This window comes from Spinacia oleracea, chromosome 2 (genome assembly GCF_020520425.1).
Source record: "Spinacia oleracea cultivar Varoflay chromosome 2, BTI_SOV_V1, whole genome shotgun sequence".
NCBI classification, from domain to species: domain Eukaryota; kingdom Viridiplantae; phylum Streptophyta; class Magnoliopsida; order Caryophyllales; family Amaranthaceae; genus Spinacia; species Spinacia oleracea.
In genome coordinates, this window is record NC_079488.1 from 104586632 (window position 1) to 104608735 (window position 22104).

The 22104-nt window shown below is 38.3% G+C and overlaps 2 protein-coding genes across 2 annotated transcripts; both read left to right on the forward strand.

Moving 5' to 3' along the window:
* Positions 1 to 1380: 1380 nt before the first annotated feature.
* LOC110790234 (uncharacterized protein At5g41620) lies at positions 1381 to 6039 on the forward strand. The gene is made up of 3 exons (XM_021995023.2): positions 1381 to 2175; positions 2876 to 3001; positions 4161 to 6039. Exons 1-3 carry the CDS (start codon positions 1756 to 1758, stop codon positions 5610 to 5612), a joined length of 1998 nt encoding a protein of 665 aa, XP_021850715.1. The 5' UTR covers positions 1381 to 1755; the 3' UTR covers positions 5613 to 6039.
* A 1192-nt stretch (positions 6040 to 7231) lies between these two features.
* On the forward strand, positions 7232 to 9659 carry LOC110790244 (uncharacterized). The gene is made up of 3 exons (XM_021995034.2): positions 7232 to 7542; positions 8482 to 8614; positions 9185 to 9659. Exons 1-3 carry the CDS (start codon positions 7379 to 7381, stop codon positions 9239 to 9241), a joined length of 354 nt encoding a protein of 117 aa, XP_021850726.1. The 5' UTR covers positions 7232 to 7378; the 3' UTR covers positions 9242 to 9659.
* The last annotated feature ends 12445 nt before the right edge of the window (positions 9660 to 22104 follow it).

Here is a 22104-nt window from a genome sequence, read left to right on the forward strand (position 1 = left end):
AGAACAAACAGTCGACAAGTATGAACAAACAATATGAGCGCGTCGTTTTTGGGGGGTACAGCCAGAGCTGGCTGTACCCGGGTACAGCAGTTAGCGATATGGATGGACCCATGCCAAGTCCACTATACATCGTATCGGGCCAAAAAGTTCAAAACAGGGCTCAGGCCCACGGGTTGTCGTGCCTAAGCCTACTTTTACTAAATTTAGCATGCTTTGTTGTGTCAAGTTGTGTCATGTAATGCCATGCTTTTTCCAAAAAAAATGCGGCCCACGACTTCGTACTCGTGTTGGGTCATGCGTTTTTCGTGCCCGCGCGTGCCCGGTCAGGTTTTTTACGTGCTACAACCATTTTTACTCCCTCGTCCCAAATTTATATTCTTGTTTTTCAAATCGGACGTCCCAAAATAATACTCATATTTATATTCTTGGCCATTAAGTTTCTCACTTTTCTCATGTACAATAATAATTAAAAATGCATTGGAAACCTCCCCATATGTTATACGAAGCATTACACTTCCCCATGTACGTATTGTATTTCCTTTTACATCTATATTCTCATACGAAGTGCGGAGTATAATTCAATTACCAATGTACTATATTCCACTTTTCTTAAAATCCGTATTTTTAATCAAACATGACTATACAACTGGGACGAAGAGAGTAGTTCCGACTCGAAAATCCTGCTTCAATTTTGCAGATTTGGGGATAAGTTTTTGTATTAAAGCCAATTCTAATCGACTTTTAATCACCTCCAATGTCCATAGTTAATTACAAGTCTTCATGACTAAATATAATACGAAAACTGGTTAATGTTCATATTTAGTTATGAAGAGAAGTGCTTTTAATTTTTGGTGAGAAAGAGCCACAAGGGCTTTATAAATTACAAATGGATGGTGAATTTGAACCTAAATCTTATCATACACATGCGGTCAGTCTTAACCACTAGATCAAGAAACTATTGATACCCTTAACTTTTAAAGAAATTTGTGATAAAACTATTACCTCCGTTCCTCTTTATTCTTTACGTTTAGTATTATGCACGCGATTTAACGATTAATTAATGTGCATAAAGATTTAATGTCCCAATGAAAACGCGGAGAGATTAAATGCTCCATCGTATTTAATAGGTTGAAATAATCTTTAGTCACAAATTTTGATAGAATGTAAGACATTTATAGTGTAATATAAAAAGAAAGATTATCATTATAAAGAACAAAATGAGAGACTCGAAATAAAATAGGTAAAAGAACAAAAAGTGAGGGAAAGAGTAACAAAATTAACTAAATATCCATACAAAGTTTAATAAAAAAATTAGAGTGCAGAAGAGACAAAAAACCATGATTAATGTCATTGAATTGTGAAATCACTCCTACCCATTGAACGAGGAGAGATCCTAATCCTATTCCTTATCCTAATTAATTGCCATAGACCATTAGTAATTCATCATCATATTCATAGCTCAAATTTGAAACAAATTCAAGTTTTTCACCCATGGGAATAATAAAAGGTAAGAGGGGAAGAAAACAACATTAAAGCAGGACTTTTTAGGGTCACCCTACTACCAGTACCACCCCTATTCTAGTTTGTAGCCAAGTAGACAGCTAGACACTATTGCAGTAAGACAAGGAGCACAATCAATCAATAAAAATCAACAATCCCTCTTTTTTTGACAGTGAAAGAAGAATGGAAGAACAAAGGCAAAAACATAACGGCTTGAATTTTTGTTAAAGAAATACGAGTACGGACTACTGGATTATGGAGGAGAGAGAAAAAGAAAAGGAGGAATTCCTGGGATTAAAGTTGAAACAGCGCGGAAGATTGGTGGGGAAAAGTAGCAGTGCAGGAGGAGGGGTTTGTACTCCTAAACCCACCTGGAATTTCGAACCCCAATTTCAACACAAACAACAACAACACCAAGAAGAAGAAGAAGAAGAACAAAAATCAAATCTTTCTAACATTATTGGTAAAAATAATAACTATAATTGTGGGACTGGTGGTAGTTCATCAGTTACAGCTAGACAATTGGGTGCCAATTTGTGGGAAGTTTTACCCCATCTTAATTCTATTGCTAAAATGAGCCGCCATCATAGTAGAGGTGGTAGTTGTCTGAAGAATAAGGGTTTACAGATTCATACTGTTGTGGAGGACTCGCTTGATAATGCTTCTGATGAACAGGTAATTTTCAATTTTTTTTTTCCTTTTCTGGGATTTTGTTGGTTAATGCTGATTTTGATTCTGATTTTGTTTTTGTGAGAATTTCTTGTTAAACCCATTTGCATATTTGCTGTCTTAACTCAATTTCTGTTAGTAATAATGTAATATGGGTTTAGCTAAAGAATTTGCAACTGCATTTGTGTACAAAATGGTGGAGTTAGAGAGTTAAATGCTGGAAAAATGCTAGGTACAAAGAAGGGAACAATTTCCTGTATATCCAGGACAAGAAAAAACCATTGTAGGGACTGTAAACTAAGCATGTTAGAGAGAGATAGAACATGAAGAAACATGAGAGGTACATGTCATGTAGAAATAGTGATCAGATATATCCATTTTCTGGTAGGATGAAGAGACCTTTTATATATCTGTCTATCTATCCTTGGAGTTTTTATCTTCTTCTTGGTTGCTTTAATGCCTTATCCTTGGTAGTGCAAAGCTCCGGTTTCTTCATTCATGGTAGCTAGATTGCAAATTGATCTTTAGGACAAAGCATATTGCTTTTGAAGTTTTCCATTATCAACTCCAAAATAAAAATCCCTACTTGCAAGTATCCAAATATGTCATGGCATATTAGGTGATAGATTGATTCCCTCTATTAATTTTGATGTTTTCTGTCAATCTTTTTGATTGACTAGCTTATGGATTTCTTTCTATGTTTCAGCCTGTAAGTGAGGGAAGCTTCCACAGGAATATAGCTGCATCGCTTTTGCGACACCATCGATCTGTGAACAAGAATGGCCGTGAAATCCAACCAGTTTCACCAGCAAGTTATAGCAGTTCTATGGAGGTAAATACTCGTCCCTGTCTACCTTTGCCCTGCCGTTTCTTGATTCTATGGTATATGGCTTGGTGTTTGTGAATTGACACTGTTAGTTTGTGAATTGTAAGCAAGAAAGGATTTCAAAACTCATACATTATGTGGCATCTGATTGCTGTTCATACAGATACACGAACAGAAAACATGTAAATAAATGCTTACAAAATGTTTGGATAACAGTTTTGGAGAGATGAGGGGAAATGGAGATTTTTCTTTCAAATGTTTCAACTTTGGAAGGATCTGTCTTTAAAAGGGGGAGAAAAATGGATCCCTTACATTCCGTTCTGTCCCCTTCCCAACCTAACATCAAACTAAGGTTCCCCTCCCCTTTCCCAACCTAACATCAAAGTGACCAAACTAAGGAATAATCTAATCCCGCTCTCCCTTCCCTTCAGTTCCTTATTCTCTCCACTAAACGAACAACAATTATCAAAACCATTATATAGAAATGTGCCGAGTCACATATTTGTAAGCCTTTTAATATTTGAGACTTACAAGGAAGTGCTTTAAAAGAAGCATGTTATGGGGAAGTTGGTAATGAATTTGTAAATATTTTGGAAATAGTGATATTTATGTTGGAACTGCCTAAAATAGAACCAGTGGTACATTTTTCTTAAATGTATACATAAGTATAGAAACACAGAGCTATCTCCCCCACCCCTCTCCCCGGCTCTCCCGCCTCACTTAGTGAAAGGAGTTATTTTGTGAGCCATACATAAGGAAGCATGGGAGAAACCGTGTTTTGGTTTTTGTGATAAGTTTGAGCTAATATTCTGTTCAGGTTTTTGATATCAGTCTTCCAACTTTTTATGTCATCATCTCCTTCTCTCTAACATATAGCTTGGGAGGTCTTCTTTTCAACTGATATTTTCAGAACTGGATTGAACTGCAATTTAATTGAACTACCTGAAATGAAACTACTCTGAACTGAACTTTGAAAATTGTAAAAAGTAAGATGAAAATAAATCATCCCAAGTAGCATCTTCTGCTGAAGTACTGTTTCTGCAAGAATGATCTGTTTCATAAGATTTGCATTTTTACACCTGATTTCTCAGTAGTTTCTTTTGTAGTTCTAGTTTCTTAGGTTAGTTAAATCTGCTTATGCACGGTTGCCTTGGTTACTGAACAGGTAACTCCATACAATCCTGCTGATACTCCTAGTAGTTCTCAAGATTTCAAGGGGAGAATGGGTGATCCAAGTTACAGCCTTAAAACATCTACAGAGTTGCTCAAAGTTCTTAACCGCATCTGGTGCCTTGAAGAGCAGCACACGTCAAACATGTCACGGTCAAAGGCTCTGAAAGCAGAGTTGGAAAATGCTCGAACAAGAATTAAAGACTTGCTGCGTGAGAAACAAAAGGACAGGCAAGTAATGGATGAACTGATGAAGCAAGTTTCTGAGCATAAACATGCGAAAAGAAACATGGAGCAAGATCGATTACAGTCCGCATTACAATCAGTGAGACAAGAACTTGAAGATGAGAGAAAACTTAGAAAACGGTCTGAGAGTTTGCATCGCAAGATGGCCAGAGAGGTTTCTGACATGAAATCTTCGTTCCCTATTGCTTTGAATGAACTTGAAAGAGAGAGAAGAGCACGGACACTTCTGGAGGACTTATGCGATGAGTTTGCTATGGGAATAAGAGACTATGAGCAGGAACTTAGGTCTCAGAAATACAGGAGTGAGAAGGAACAGGTTCACAGAGGACAAGTTGATAGCCTTGTTCTTCATATTTCAGAGGCTTGGTTGGATGAACGGGTGCAGATGAAGCTAGCAGAAGAAATGCGGAGGGATATGGGAGAAAAGTGCATGATTGTGGATAAGCTTAGGCCTGAAATTGAAACCTTTTTAAAAGCCAGGCAAACTTTAGATTCAAGAGAAGAAGATGTTGACTTGCATAACAAAAGTTCCAAGAGTAGTGGTTTTCGCCGTCAGTCATTGGAGTCATTCCCCTTGAATGAGGCTACGAGCGCTCCTCAGAATATTGATGATGAGGATGATGATGATGATGACTCTATTGACAGCGAGTCAAACTGTTTCGAGTTGACAAAAAACGTTGGTGGAGAGTATTCGAATGAGATTTACACAAAAAATGTTTCTAATTCTTTTGAAGAAACAGAGAAGAAAGATAGTGCAAAGAAAAATGTTGAATGCCAAGATTTAAGCAGTAACGGCCGCAGTTTATCTAGTTTGCAAGCACGATTTGAGAAACGTATGGCTCGGATGACCTTTAGTACTGGACACACCTACAACAATAACCAAGAGGCTATAACAAGCAAACGATTTGGAAATCGGGGAGGAAATTCGAAGCGTATTCACGACAATCTATTAAGGAATAATTCGTCATCAATAGAGGGGGAGAGAGTTCATCCCGAGCCTGAATTAGAAGACGGTCATTTCTTGTTAGCAGGTCTTGCTAGTCCGGTGAAGAATTGGGAGCCGAATATCTTTTCAGAAGACCCCGAAATTTCATCAGTATGGCCTAGGAGTTGCAAGGAGAACACGTTGAAGGCTAGACTTCTAGAAGCAAGGTTGGAAGGGCGAAACATTCAATCAAAGGGTTCTAAAGGTGCACTATAAGAAGCAAACTTCTGTTATCCTCCTACCTGACTGCAAAATGATGACTGGTGATCAAAATGCAGATCAACTGCAAATGGTTAAATTCCAGTGGAGGAAATCTGCATGGAAGAAAATGTGTACAACTCTTTGGCAAAGAAAGCTTTTGCATTACTCCACAAACCTTCATTCTGTGAACAAATTGCAAAGGGTAAAAGATTCGAGCAAATTGCAAAGGGTAAAAGATTCGAGCAAAGATTCGAGTTAGAACAGTTTATGTAAATTATTAACAATATTGATTGATGGGGGTGAGGAGGGATTTTTAGATGAATTCAATCCTGCATTTAATCTAAGAAGCAGCATCTTCTTTGCATCACTTAGTAGGGATCTTTGAACAATGCCATGTAATGCCAATGAAGTTTTGGTTATTATAAGACTGAAGTTCTGTGTATGTACGTTGTTAGTACTTGTTAGGCTCTCATTTTACATTTCCTTCTGCCTTTTGGGTTCTCATTTTACATTCTCTTCTTCTTCTTCAATATACAAGCAATTGTACTGACTTTTGTGCTTTTCATAAATCCCAAAACGTCTGACGAATTAGATATCAACTTTAATGGTCTAATAGGTTGGCACCTTTCATGTAGATAGACTATCAACACGCTTAAGCTATTCGCGGAGAAGGTTATGACTCAGATCTTCACTCGGATTAGAGATTAGATTAGACATTGACATGAATTTACTAACAACTTAACAAGGACTCTGCATGCATATTGTCTGTTGGTTTAGTGGTGATTGGGGCTGAACTTGGTAGGGAGAACTCGTGTTCGATCCCCTGCAACAACAATTGGGAGGGGACTGGAACCTATCCACCCAGAACTCGGCTCGAATCCGGATTAGTCCTAATGGTGAACCGGGTGCTAACACCAAAATAAAAAAAAAAACAAGTATTCTGCATGACATCTTGTGTTGGAGGAAGCTTGACCTGATAAATAGTCATTTTTAAACATCATAAAATATTTCACCTTTTTATTATTATTATTATTATCTAAAATATTTCACTTAATACATGTGCGACAATTGGTAAAAGGTACACCCGGTTGTACGTAGCTCTACATGCAACCGGGTAGTATTGATTTTTAACCCCTCAAAAAGCACAATTTTATTGTTTAAAGCACATTTTTACATGTTAAAGTACATTTTTATAGCTTAAAAGCAGATACATTTCAAAAGAACACATTGTTAGTACAAAAGAACATACGAGCGCGAAGAATTTGAGAGAATATGTAAACTGATGTTGGTTGCTCACCTTTTAAGTTTAGGTTTTTTCCCAATTGGAAGAAGATATTCAATATCATAATATTTGAAAAACATATGTGCATTAAAATTGTAAAAATGTGCTTTTAAACTGAAAAATGTGCTTTTAAACTGAAAATGTGCTTTTAAACTGAAAAGGTGCTTTTTTGGAGGGATTAAAAAATACAAAATAATCCGATTGCACGTAAAACTACGTACAACCGGGTGTACCTAATAATTTGTGCATGTCCGATACACGGTTTAAAAGTTTAAACATGATTATAAACTATACCTAATTTAATGAATAATAATTCTACCAGTGCCCATAAAAAAAAAAAAAAACCGTTTCTATTATCTAAGTTCAAAGGGAGGATATTCATAGATGAACTTAGAAGAAGAATAGGGATTTGAATAAGATTTACTCCCTCCACACTTCTCCTAAAAAAAGTGCAAAACCCTTCATTATAGTTGGCGCGATTATATATAGAGAGATAGAGATGGGAGGAGCGGTGTTCAAGTGGGTGATGCAGATGCACAAAGATGTTCCCAGAGCTGCTAAATTCTACTCCGATGGCTTGGGTTTCACCGTCAATGTCTGCACTCCTCGTTGGGCCGAACTCCATTCCGACTCCTTCAAGCTTGCTCTCTTCCACTCTTCTAGGTTTTCCCCCTTCTTTTGCTTCCTATTTTTTATCCAGTGTTTTGATCGAATTTCATTGTGGGGTTCAATTTTGACCCAGAAATTGAAAACTTCAATTTATTTGCCATCAATCCTGCTGTGAAATTGCATCAACATTCAGATTATCTTTAATTGGGTTTCTAATTCGCATCATTTGGGATGATAATTAATGCAAATGCCTTAATCGTGTTCAACTTGATATTTATACTTATTACGATTTTAATCAAATTAGATGGGAAGAACCCGAAATACTACTTGCAAGAAAGTCCTAAATGTCAAAATTAATGTAGCAAAATCTATTCTAGGAGTTATCTTCTTCTGATTGGCGTAGGCTGTGTGTCACTTACATTGAATACGGAGTACCTTTTTCGACTTTGCTAAGCCTGCATCGAAGAATTCGATTTGTTTGAGATGCTTGCAACAAGTATCTAATTAGATTGACACCAATTTTTGCTGTTGGAATTGTATTAAGACTGGCTGTTCATGTTGTAAACCTATCTTGACTACAATCCAGAATGTGAAATGGTGGTATGTATGAATGACATGCTTTAGGAATAGCTTATCAAAGGGGTGAATTGTGAACCCGTATCCATTCTGCTGGTACCACAAATTAGGTAGCAGTTCCTTCAGAATGTAAACACTAATTAGCTGTAGCACGGAAACTAACCTAGTCAATGTATTATCTTGAAAACAAGTGTGGTTGAACGGCTGTGTAGATGTGAATAGCGCTAAACATCTGAACAATAATGGTAATTTTGTTTACGTTATTCTTTAGCACGCTGTGTCGTGGAGAACATTTCTCAAAGAAGAGAAACATTCTGATGAATAATTCATCCGATATAATGGTGAACGACTGTATTCTACCTAAATTTAACTACTCTGCATCTGCTCAATACAATAACTGCTAATGCTGGGTTGCAGTGATCATGTCGTGCAGAAGCAATACTCTTCACTCCTTTCCTTTACAGTGACAGACATTAACATCACAGTCATGAAGCTAATTGAACTGGGAGCGGAGCTAGATGGCCCCATTAAACATGAAATCCATGGAAAGGTTAACTCTGAGCTCCATTGAACTATTTCTCTTTCAACCTTGTTGGTTATTGATTGGACGTTTCCAAAATTCAATAATGTTTTATGTGTGCAAAATGCTAATCAACCAAACATCACACTATATAGTATCTCCTGTCAACCCTGGTTTGATCTGTGATGATTTGTTTTAGATGTCAGCTGATTGTGATATTAACTGGCTGAGAACTTACTCGCCTATTCCTCGTGTCAGATTCCCGATACTTTGACATGATATGGTCACTTTACACTTCAACTTAGACCTGAGTCTGATACTTGGAGATTGTACCTGTGACGTACTGTCTAGCACCAAAACCTTAGTCCAAGAGTGACATAGAATACATAGCCGGAACTTGGGCTGGTGAAAAGTGGTTAAAATTTATTCTTAATACTCTTCTCTACCAGCAGAATATCATCAGTTTACCGTCATACAAACAAAACCCCCACTTTCCTCCAATAGTATCATATGTATAGATACACTTTGTGCTTGTCATTGCCATTTTCCGTCCTCGTTTACTTTCAACATGCGTGTTTCTTAATTTGTTGCCCTATGCAGATCGCAGCCTTGCGTTGCCTCGATGGCCACGTGGTGGGACTTCATGAACCTGCATGAGATCAGTCAAAACTCCGTTAATTTCATTTACACATTATTTCCAAGAGGCTTCATGGAGCCTTTATGTGTATCCATTTGGGTGTCAGATGATAAGCACTATGCATTCATGGGACGTTGCAACTGAATACAACATGTGCATCATGTTGAAAGAACTCAAGAAGCAGAACTTGGTACCTTGGTCGATCCTCACTCCATTTTACTCTTGATTACTTGTTATGAAGGATGAGTATGTCTCCGTTGACGGTTGAATGTCAATGTAAAGATTAATTATGTCTGATCCTGAAACATGTAAAGATTAATGACGAGTACGATTACAGAGTACTCCGTACTATATAAGGAGGATTAAGGTCTGAGGGGACGGCGATTCTTTATCCCATGAAGCAAAAACCGAAAATTAAGTATTGAAATTTGAGTATCATCTTTCTGTGTCTGATTGCATGGTTGGAGTGGAATGCGGTGGATGTATGAGAGCTCTCTTGCCCCATTTCTGAAAAGAAATGAATGGCTGCAGCTGCTAGTTCATGAATACCCATTGAAGGTGCACTAAGGTTACACCGTGCACAATGTACCATTAGAGGGTGAACATGAACTAAGAGCTCAAGTTTACCTCCATCTTTTTGGTTTCTTGGAGTGAAGGGAGCTCTTCTGTTCTTCAATCATTATTGCTACAAATGTATTTATTACGTATAATATTTCTCTGCCTTAGCCTCTATTCTCTTCACATGGTCTTGTCTGATTTTTCTAGTTTTTGGTTTGATTTTTTTAGTTTATTGACTGATTGTCTGATTTTTTTGGCTTGATTTAATAAATAATCTCTATTATATAAGCCAAGAGGGGAGGGGTAATACAGTAACAACACTTTTCGTGTCCACAAGCAAAAATACAAAAATACCCTCATATTTCTGTTTCTCCCCTCCTGTTTCGTTGTTTATGCGCTAATTTGCTGAGCCTCCCCCACCTCTCACTTTTCTCTCTCCTCACTTTTCTAGGGTTCTTCCACGCCATTCCCGCAGAGATGGTCTTCAACCGCACCCTCACTCTTTCTCTCTCTACTCCATCTCCCTATCTCTTTCTTCCGATTTCTTCTACTTTTCAAAACCTTCTTCCCTCTTCGTTCTCTCCTCCGTCTCACGCCGTCGCCTCCATCGGAAACCGCGGCGGAGGAAATCGTAGTCGCCACCATTGTTCAAGTTCGTTGAAAAGACGACCTCCACATCGGAGCAACGATTCAACGATATACAATGCCGCCGACGCAATGGAGTATCCTGCCGTTCCAATTCACCCTCGAAATTCAAAGTAATTATCTCTTATTTTTAATTTTCTGGGTTTTATTTCAGTTTTAGGGTTTTAATTACAATTGCAATTTTTTACTTTTTTATTTCAGTTTTGTTGCAGGTTACAATTGATTGTAATTTGTTGATTTTTTTCTCAGTTTCTTCATAAAGAGCCTCCTATACGCGCTATTGGACTTGAGAATGCGTAATTCAATATGGGTGAGATTTCAATAATTTTGTTTAAATTTTCATTTTTTTTCCAATTGATTATGGAGATTTTTTTTTGATTTGGTGTGTTTTTTTCCGATTTCATTTGACTTCCTTAACAGGCTTAGGGATTACAGGCGTATCAAAAGCTCCTTGACAATTTGAGCAAAGCTCTGTGAGTTATTTTTATTTTTTTTTCAATATTTGTTAGGGTTTTTAAATTTATTTTGCTTGATTTCTGTAATTTAAAATGGATATTTTCTATGTTTTACAGTGAGCAACCAGTTGTAGGTTTCAATCAAGTGGCAAATCATGCTCATCAGTTTAAGGGGAGTAGTTCTAAGTATTTCCTGACTCTCAATCTTGAATTTTGTATTTCCAGGTTCCATATTTTTTTTTAGCTTTTAATCTGTATTTTGAATAAAAAAAATGATGTGACTTTGTTTGCTATTGAATTAAAACCGATACAATTTTAATATGTGTGTCAAATTCTTGATTCCTTGCTCTCTGTTTTCTCTAGGTCTGAAGAGATGAATCAAGGTGTAGTTGTGGTGGGTGGTTTGGTGTTGATGGGAAGAAAGAAGGGAGTAGTGGCGGGAGCAAAGCGAATTTAATTCCGTCTCTCACATTTACCTGGGCTTGGAAAAGTTCTATTGTTTGTGGTCTTATGGCGTCTGTTGATTTAATTCTTGGATTATATCCCGAATCATATAGTTTATGGATGTTAATCTATCATATGTTGTCATTAGAACTTTTCTTGTTGGAGATTCAGTAAATGCAGATTACAACATAAGTGTCATTAGGTAGCTCCAAGATTAAACCACGATCATTCAAGTGGTTCTTGCTGCAACTTCTCAACGTCCTTTGTTTTCTGGTTTCGTTGGCGGCAGCTGTTGCTTCTATCCAAGGCATTGGTGAAGCTCTTCGTACTTCCAAGCCCTTTCAGTTCAAAGAATAGTCACCTTTTTGTATTGACAAAAATAAGGCAATTGCACAATACTTTTAGTATATAATTTGTATTTGAGGTCATTATGTTGTAGGCTTAGAACCAACCCAAGTATATGAGATAAAGAAATGAGTTATACCCTAATTTTTTGGATCAAACTGTATCTGTTTTATGCTCTTTTTACCTACAGAATATAAAATTACAACATAAGTGGTTGATCTCCATTAATAACCTGTTTATACTGATCGTGGTTTACAGTTTCTTATTCAATTGAAAGTATTTGTTAAGCCTGAAATTCAATTAGTTAAACAATGGAACCAATTAGTCAACCAATGGAATGAATTAGTTAAAGGCAATGGAACCATTTAATTCAATTAGTTAAACCTGAAATTCTATTAGTTAAGCCTGAAATTCAACTAGTTAAAACAATGGAACCAATTAGTTAAAGCAACGGAACCAATTAATTCAATTAGTTAAACATGATATTCATTTAGTTAACCAATGTAACCAATTAGTGAAATTAATTAATTAAGTAATGAAACCAAATAGTAGAGCTGATCATTTGCAGGTTTGGACGGGTAATGGACGGGCAACCTTCCCAATAATCTGTCCAACGGGCTTAAAAATGTTGTCCTTACCCGTCCGCTAAATAACATATTTATTTCCCTTACCCGCCCTGTACATAAAATACGGGTTGCCCGCGGGCTAACGGGCTTATAAAATTGTAATACATAAATTTTTCCAAGCAAAAGTTGTTATAGAATAAAACGTAAAATTTACACTTAAATCACTGGTAATTAATTTATTATACCCTGATGTATCTACTAGCAATTTGGAATAGAGTTTTTAACCAATTAAAGGTCTAACAAACAGGCACCAAGCCTATTAATTTTCACCAACCGATGAAGATAAAACAAACAATACAAACTAATTAACATCCATCCATAAAAACCTTTATCACCAACTGATCCATAAAACCATTGAACACCAACCGATGAACATATTATATATTCTTAATTTTCATTTATACCGATCCAAAAATTTTAATAGGAATTCACAATCTAAAACTAAACAATATCTTGCCTCTAAATCTCTAATAAAAATTCCAGAAATTTCACTATGTGTTAAAAAAATTTATCTTAAATCAACAATACAAACTAATTAAAATTAAAACATAAAATTATAAGATGAAAGAGGGCTCATCGTCTCGTCGAGGTCCGCGCGAATAGCTTCGTGCCTTCGTAGATGGAGAAGCAATGAAAAAGATGCAGTGAGCAAGAAAAAGAAGAAGGTAAGAGAGTAAGAGAGTAGAGGGTGGCGGCTCTTTTGAGAAATGAAAATGTTAGATGAAGGCCTTTAGGGTTTCTTTTAGGCAATAGATTAGATAACTAGATACTTTAGAATGTTCTTTTTTAATTTTTAATTTCTTAATTCCTATGTAAATCTGTATTACTTGTAAGACTTAAAGAAAACAATCAGAAATTTAAGTATGTTTATATAAATTTAGCGGGCTGGGCGGGCTTGCCCGTTAATAAATTTTGTGTGCCGTAATCCGCCCATTTTAATTAACGGGCCGAGCCTAGCCCTCCCAACTATCGATTGTTTTTTTAAAATGTTGTCCAAGCCCGCTATTTTAGCGGGCTGAGCGGTTCGGGCTTAGCGGGTTACCCCGCCCGTGATCAGCTCTACCAAATAGTTAAGCAATGGAGTTATAAAATTTAGTTATGATTTTCTGATAAATTTCCTACACGGTTGGTTTCAGAAGTACGAATCCAACCACAACAGAAACAACATCAGCCAACAACACCGACTAATCAACCACCTGCCGTAGTTGTTGCGAGGAGGCGAATCGCCGCCTCTGTTCCCCGCTTCCCCCATCGCCAGGACTCTCCTCCCTCTCCTTCCTTCATCGCCCTTCTCTTTCCTCTCTTGTTGTTCGATGGCCACCGCACCGCAAAATCTTCTGTCGAAAAGGGAGGAGGTCAGGCAGCGACAGCGGCAACAACAACAGGTCAATAATCAAAATCAAAATCCTAAATCAAAAACCTAAAATCAAAATCAAAAACCTAAATCAAAAACCTAAAATCCACATCAACTGAAATCTGAAAACAAAATCGAAAACCTAAAAACCTCAAGGCAACTAGGAGGGACAACGAGGAACTGCAAGGAGATGTTGATGGTTGTCTCCAGCGAGAGAGAAGAGCGAGAAGAGGAGAGAGAGGATGACACTGAAGGAAATAATGCCCTTGGTCCAAGTATGCATTCTATGTTAAGTCTAATAAATGCGGTTCAGTATTAATTAACAAGTTAATAATTCAGTGAGATCAAGTGAGCTGAATGCCTAGCTAGAGGCCGCTTCAGTTCAAGTGGAATTAATGATATTAATCCACAGCTTACTCTTGACTGAACCCGTAGGGTCACACAAATAGTACGTAAACGGATCAAGTATTTAATGGCATTAAATACTCCATCTATGAATATTCGGAACCGACGGATCTTGGTTTCAGTGGGAGCTAAGATCGTCACAGGCAAGAAATGAATACTCCGGAAACGATGATATTGCCGGAAACGGAAATATGGATCGTATCGGAAATATAAATATTATCCAAGTCGTAGATGTTGCCGGAAACGGAAACATGGTACGTATCGGAAAATATTATCGGAAATGGAAATATCGCCAGAATCGGAAATATTGCCGGAAACGGAAATATTGTCAGAATCGGAAATATTACCGGAATCGGAAAATAATTCCGGAAACGGAAATATTAAATATTTGTTCGAAACGGAAATTAATTCCGGAATCGGAAATATTAAATATTGTTCGTATCGGAAATGAATTCCGGAATCGGAAAATTTAATCGGAAGCGCATCGTACGAATAAGCATCGGACGAGGCCTGCCGGACGAGGCCCAGCACGAAGCCAGGCCATCGCCCAGCAAGCCAAGCGCGCCGCACAAACAGCCACGCCAGGCCCAGCGCAAGGCCAGGCCCAGCAGGCTGCGCAGCGCGCACAGCGCGCACAGCACGCGCAGCGCGCGCGGGCGCTGCGTGGGCTGCTGCTCGCGCGCACGCATGGGGGCCCATCGTGGCTGCCGTGCGTGTGTGTGCAAGTGTTTGTGTTCGTGCACGTTTCCTAAAACATGCAGAGTTCGGTTAATGATTAAATTCCTAATTCTATTTGATAAATTAATTAAATTAGAGTTCTTGTAGGATTCTAGGTTTAATTAATTTGTATCTGAATAGGATTTCGATTCCCTTTCCATACCCCTATAAATATGAGGCTAGGGCTCACAATTTATAACAAGTTTTCAAAGTGAGTTTTTGAGAGAAAATTCAGTCACACATTTGCCTATAAAGTGCCGAAAAATAATAGTACCTTAAGGGCGATTCTAGTTGGTCAATCTTAAGGCGGATCCGGACGTGCTGTGGACTATCTACGGAGGGACGACACTTGGAGTCCTAAAGACTTGTTCTTGTTCGGTTCGGGCGCAGCTAGGGAAGGCACGCAACAAAGAGTATGCATCTAAACTATGCTAAATGATTATGTGTAAATAATATGTTTTCCTGGCTTTATGGTTTTTCCGCATGATTTATGAATTGTCATATGTATCATAACCTAACAGTGGTATCACGAGCCCCTTATTATTTTCATAATCTAAATTGCATAAACATGGTTAAATATTACAAATTTGCAAGAATTAAAAGGGGTGATTAATTTTCGTAATTGTTAATTAATTGCAAATTGCGTTTATTTAATTATACGTACGCAGTTTTTCGGCAGTTTCTTCGTTACTCATCCAAATCGAGTGATTTTTGTGTCAATTCCGCATGTAAAAGGCATTCTAAAATTTTGACAAAAAGAGTATTTTTCTGCCGAACCCAGAATTCTCAAATTCGAAGCCTAACTATGACTTTTCGAAGGTTTTAGTTTTTCGAATGCAAAATTTCGTAAATTTAAGATGTTAAATTAAATATTTGCGATTCTTGTTGATAAATCTTGAATTTTTGATTGACCTACTGCATATGTTTAACAAGTTTGAATGCCTAGTCTTGTTAATTATGCAATCTAATTTGTAATTATGATTAATTTGTTGAAAATTAGAATAATTTAGAATTAATTTGATTTTCATAATTAATTGTAATTTAATTAGAAACCTATGATTAAAAACCACCATAAAAATTGTAAATTTATGATAAATTTTAAATTTTTATGACCTAGACTTGAATCCATAACAATCGGAAATCAATTGGATAATAAATTTTCGATTTTTCGCCCTAAAATTATGAAATTAATATTATTTATTAATTTGTCATTAATTTTAAATATAAATTTTAAATTTTTATGCGATTCGTTCATAAAACTTGCACGCACGAAGCAATGTACGCTTCGTGTTATCCTTAAGGGGTGTTGTATAATGCGGGCATGCGACGACGAGCAAGGGAGCTCGTCGCCCGTGCGGCACGAATGCAATGAGCAAGGGCGTAGTGCACGAGCACAAGGCAGCAGCCCTGCCTTGTGTCGTGTGCCACGAGCAATGGACGAATGGGCATGGGCGAAGGGCGAGCCAAGGCAGTCGCGTGTGGGCAGCAAGCGAGCTGCGCCACAACGCGCGCAGCCTCGCGCGCAGCGAGCGCAAGCTCGCGTGCCACGAGCGCTGCGCCCAGCATTGCTCGCGCGCACAGCGAGCGATGTCGCCCGCCCAGCGAGCGATGTCGCGCGCCCAGCGAGCGATGGCTCGCGCGCCCAGCGAGCGATGTCGCGCGCCCAGCGAGCGATGGCTCGCGAGCCCAGCGAGCGATGTCGCGCGCCCAGCGAGCGATGGCTCGCGAGCCCAGCGAGCGATGTCGCGCGCGCACTGCGAGCGATAGCTCGCGTGCGATGAGCGCTGGCGCGCGCAGCGAGCACCAATGCGTGCGGAGGCTTGCGATGGGGATGCAGCAGCTATGCGACTAGCGCATGGGCTGCGCGCACATGGCCAGCAATGGCTGTGTGCGTGCGGCCCATGGGCGTGCAACGCGTAGGGTGTTTGCGTTACGATTAAAGATCGTTTTGAATGTTTAATTTGAAAATTTCAGTTCACGTAATTTTAATTAATTTTAAAATTAATAATTTAAATTATTTTCTTGGATTTTAATTTTGAATATTGTAATTATAATAAATTTTATTTATTCTAATTATTTTACTAAAATTAAAATCATGAATTAATTTAAATACGACTGAAATTAAATTAAATTTTTGGATTCAATTATAAATTTATATGAGCTTTAGATTTTAATTAAATTTGTATGTTTCCGGTTAGACTAGAAATACATTTTTATGTTTAAAATTAGTAAAGCATATAAATTTATTGGTTTAAGTGAGAGCGTTTTTTAGTCATAAACTCTTGATTAGGTCTACAAATCCTTAAGGTTAAAACAACTTGATTAGAATTAATAAGGACTGAATAATTGGTAGATTATTGGTGCCCTTGATTAATTGCTGCAAATGTTTACGTGATGCATAATGTGTTTTACTAACCAGCTATGTGGGCCATTCATGATAATGAATGGGTGAATGGTATATATTGTATATGTACTGTTTTGCAGGTTATGAAGTGACTAGTATGGCCCAAATAGGATAGAAAATATGGTCTGCGTACCATTAATTTGAATGTAATTGGTCTAAAGTACCAAAGTTATTTTTCAATTCAAATATGGTCTGCGAACCATCAAATAGTTGTAATTAGTTATAGCTTATCCTATTTGAAGAAAATGGTGCCTCCCACGGAGATTTTCAAGACGGACTTTGAAGTCAAAGCTTCAAGATGAAGTCGGGCCATACTAGATCACAAATATCTTATGCATGTTTTAAGTTATTTATTGCTTTTAAATATGTCTTAAAATGCATGAGATCAAAAGCTTGATTATGTTGCATGATTAAGGATTTTAGTTCACTTAAAATCTAACCAACATAGTAAGAGCCTTAAGTTCCAAACTTAAAAATTGAGTTAAAAGGTGCCATGCCAAAATATACACTTGCTTGGATATCCTTTACATCAATCTAGTAATAGTTTTCGCTCAGCGAGGTGTTACTTATTGGTCCTAAAGGGGCAAGGTACACAAATAATTGTGAGTACATGTTAGTTTTGGTGAAACTCAACGATATAAGTAAGGAGTCCTTTTATGTCGTGGCAAAATCGATAGGTTTACCTAATAAGTTCTTAGACGTACCTATCAACCAAGAATAGTTTCTAGACTATTAGCAAAAGGCTTTTGCTTACCTAAGATGTTCTAGGATTAAGTCGACAAACTGTGCTTAGTTCTTCAATGATTTTAGGATCTTGGAATCATTTTATTCACACCTGCCGGAACACATAATTTGAATAAAATGCTTAATAAACATTGAATTATGCATGTATGCTAGAATTTAAGTTTATTAAGAGAAACTGTGAATGGTTATTTATTTGTTTATTCTTTTCAATTGTAGTTTTTAATATGGCAAACAACAATTCATTCAACATTCGATCAATTCTCGAAAAGGAGAAGTTGAACGGGAAAAACTTCCTTGACTGGCAAAGGAACTTGCAAATAGTTCTTATGCAGGAAGAAAAGGAGTATGTCCTAGATGAGGCGATGCCCGAAGCTGCAGGCGACGGGGTCACTCAGGCAGCCCTCAATCGTTGGATTGATGCCAACAAGGATGTGAAATGTCTAATGCTCGCCACCATGAGTGCGGATCTGCAGAAAACGTTCATCAACTCAGATGCTTTCACAATCATCAGTGAGTTGAAGAACATGTTCCAAGATCTGGCTCGAGTCGAAAGATTCGAGACTCATAGGCAAATTCTTGAGACCAAGCTTAAGAAAGGCGAGCCCGTAAGTCCACATGTTCTCAAAATGATTGGACTCATTGAGAATATGAGTCGGCTGGATCAGCAATTTTCTTAGGAAATGGCTATAGACACCATCCTCCATTCTCTTCATAGCGGGTATGATCAGTTCAAACTGAACTACAGTATGAATAGTCTGGACAAAACGCTCACTGAGCTTCACGGTATGCTAAAGACCGCTGAAAAGACGCTCAAAAGTGATAAGCAGGATGTGCTTATGGTGCGTGGGGGCAAGTTCAAGAAATCTGGAAAGAAGAGGAATGCTAAGAAAGGTGGCAACAAGGCCAGCCCAACTAAGCAAACTGGCGCCAAATCTGCAAAGAGGAAGGTCAGTCAACCCACTTCTGAATCCGAATGCTTCTACTGCAAGAAGAAGGGGCATTGGAAAAGAGATTGCTTGAAGCTAAAGGAAGATCAGAAGAACGGAACAGTCGTTCCATCTTCAGGTATTTTCGTTATAGACTGTATACTTGCTAATTCAACTTCTTGGGTATTAGATACAGGTTGTGGCTCACACTTATGTTCCAATCCACAGGGACTAAGAAGAAGTAGAAAGTTAAGCAAGGGTGAAGTCGACCTACGAGTGGGAAATGGAGCACGGATTGCTGCATTAGCCGTAGGAACTTACTATTTGTCGTTGCCCTCCGGGCTAGTTTTGGAACTGGAAGAATGTTTCCATGTTCCAAGTCTTACTAAAAACATCATTTCAGTTTCTTGCTTAGATGCTAAGGGATTTTCCTTTTTAATAAAAGACAATAGTTGTTCGTTTTATTTTAAAGACATGTTTTATGGATCTGCTAGATTAGTCAATGGACTTTATTTATTAGATCACGATAAACAAGTATATAACATAAATACCAAAAAGGCCAAAAAGGATGATTCAGATCTCACCTATCTGTGGCATTGTCGATTAGGCCATATAAACTTGAAACGCTTAGAAAGACTTCAAAGGGAAGGAATTCTAGAACCATTTGACTTAGAGGATTATGGTAAATGCGAATCATGTTTACTTGGCAAAATGACAAAGCAACCTTTCTCTAAAGTTGGAGAAAGAGCAAATGAACTATTGGGTTTAATCCATACAGATGTATGTGGACCAATGAGTACAAATGCTAGAGGTGGTTTCAGCTACTTTATCACTTTCACTGATGACTTCAGTAGGTATGGTTATGTCTACCTAATGAAGCATAAGTCTGAATCCTTTGACAAATTCAAGGAATTTCAGAGTGAAGTAGAGAATCAATTAGGCAAGAAGATTAAGGCACTGCGGTCTGATAGAGGCGGTGAATATCTGAGCTATGAATTTGATGACCATCTGAAAGAATGTGGAATTCTATCAGAATTGACTCCTCCTGGAACACCACAATGGAACGGTGTGTCGGAACGGAGGAACAGAACCTTGCTAGACATGGTCAGGTCAATGATGGGTCAGGCCGAACTTCCATTAGAATTTTGGGGACATGCACTAAATACAGCTGCACTCACTATAAATAGAGCTCCGTCTAAAGCTGTCGAAAAGACTCCATACGAATTATGGTTTGGAAAGCCTCCAAATGTGTCTTTTCTTAAGATTTGGGGATGTGAAGTATACGTCAAACGATTAATTTCAGACAAACTTCATCCAAAATCTGACAAATGTATCCTTGTGGGCTATCCAAAGGAAACAAAGGGGTATTACTTCTACAATACATCTGAGAACAAGGTGTTTGTTGCTCGAGATGGTGTCTTTTTGGAGAAGGATCACATTTCCAAAATGACAAGTGGGAGAAAAGTAGACCTCGAAGAAATTCGAGTCGAACAACAAACTCTAGAGAATGCTCAAGATGACATTCAGGATGAAACTCAGAGATCTTTAGAAGAATCTGGTGAGAATCATGGTCAATCTAGAAATGTTACCCCGCGTAGATCGCAAAGATATAGATCTCAACCGGAAAGGTACTTAGGTATTTTGACGAACGAGAGCTATGACGTTCTATTACTTGAAAGTGATGAACCTGCGACTTACAAACAAGCTATGACGAGCCCTAGCTCCAAGCAGTGGCAAGAAGCCATGCAATCTGAATTAGACTCCATGTCTGAAAACCAAGTATGGGATTTGGTCGATTTGCCAGATGGCTACCAAGCCATTGGAAGCAAATGGGTTTTCAAACTGAAAAAGGACAAGGATGGGAAACTTGAAGTTTTCAAAGCTAGATTGGTCGCAAAAGGTTACAGGCAAGTCCACGGTGTGGATTACGATGAAACCTTTTCACCAGTTGCAATGCTAAAGTCTATTCGAATAATGTTAGCAATCGCTGCATATTACGGTTACGAAATATGGCAGATGGATGTCAAAACTGCTTTCTTAAACGGCGTTTTAACAGAAACTGTGTTTATGACACAGCCTAAAGGTTTTGAGGATCCAAAGAATGCTAAAAAGGTATGCAAGCTAAAGAAGTCAATCTACGGATTGAAGCAGGCATCCAGGAGCTGGAATATACGTTTTGATGAAGCAGTCAGTGACTTTGGTTTCATCAAGAACGCGGACGAATCTTGTGTATACAAGAAGGTCAGTGGGAGCAAAATTGCTTTCCTAGTATTATATGTCGACGACATATTGCTTATCGGAAATGACATTCCTGTGTTGAACTCTGTCAAGATTTGGCTTGGGAAATTTTTTTCGATGAAGGATCTAGGAGAAGCACAGTACATATTGGGCATCAAGATTTACAGAGATAGATCTAAAAAGATGATTGGACTTAGTCAAAGCACTTATATCAATAAGGTGCTTGATAGGTTCAAGATGGCGGACTCCAAGCGAGGCTACCTACCCATGTCTCATGGAATGACTCTAAGCAAGACTCAGTGCCCAAAAACACTTGATGAGCGTAGACGAATGAATGGGATTCCATATGCATCATTGATTGGTTCAATAATGTATGCTATGATATGTACACGCCCGGATGTTGCGTACGCACTCAGTGCTACGAGCAGATACCAGTCAGACCCAGGAGAGGCGCATTGGACTGCTGCCAAGAACATTCTGAAGTACCTGAAAAGGCACAAAGATGACTTCCTGGTCTATGGTGGAGATGATGAATTAATTGTTAAAGGCTATACGGACGCAAGTTTCCAAACCGACAAAGATGATTTTAGATCACAGTCTGGGTTTGTCTTCTGCCTCAACGGAGGAGCAGTAAGCTGGAAAAGTGCTAAGCAAAGCACCATTGCGGATTCTACAACTGAAGCGGAGTACATTGCTGCACATGAAGCAGCAAAGGAAGCTATATGGCTAAGGAAGTTCATAGGAGAACTTGGTGTAGTCCCCTCCATTAAAGGACCAATAGCCCTGTATTGTGATAATAACGGAGCTATTGCACAGGCAAAAGAGCCTAGACACCACCAGAGAGTCAAGCATGTACTTCGTAGATTTCACCTTCTACGAGAGTTCGTTGAAAGAAAAGAAGTCGAGATAAGCAAAATTGGAACTGATGACAACATATCAGATCCATTAACTAAACCTCTGCCGCAGGCGAAGCACAACTCGCACACTGCAGCTATGGGAATCAAGCATATTGGAGAATGGCT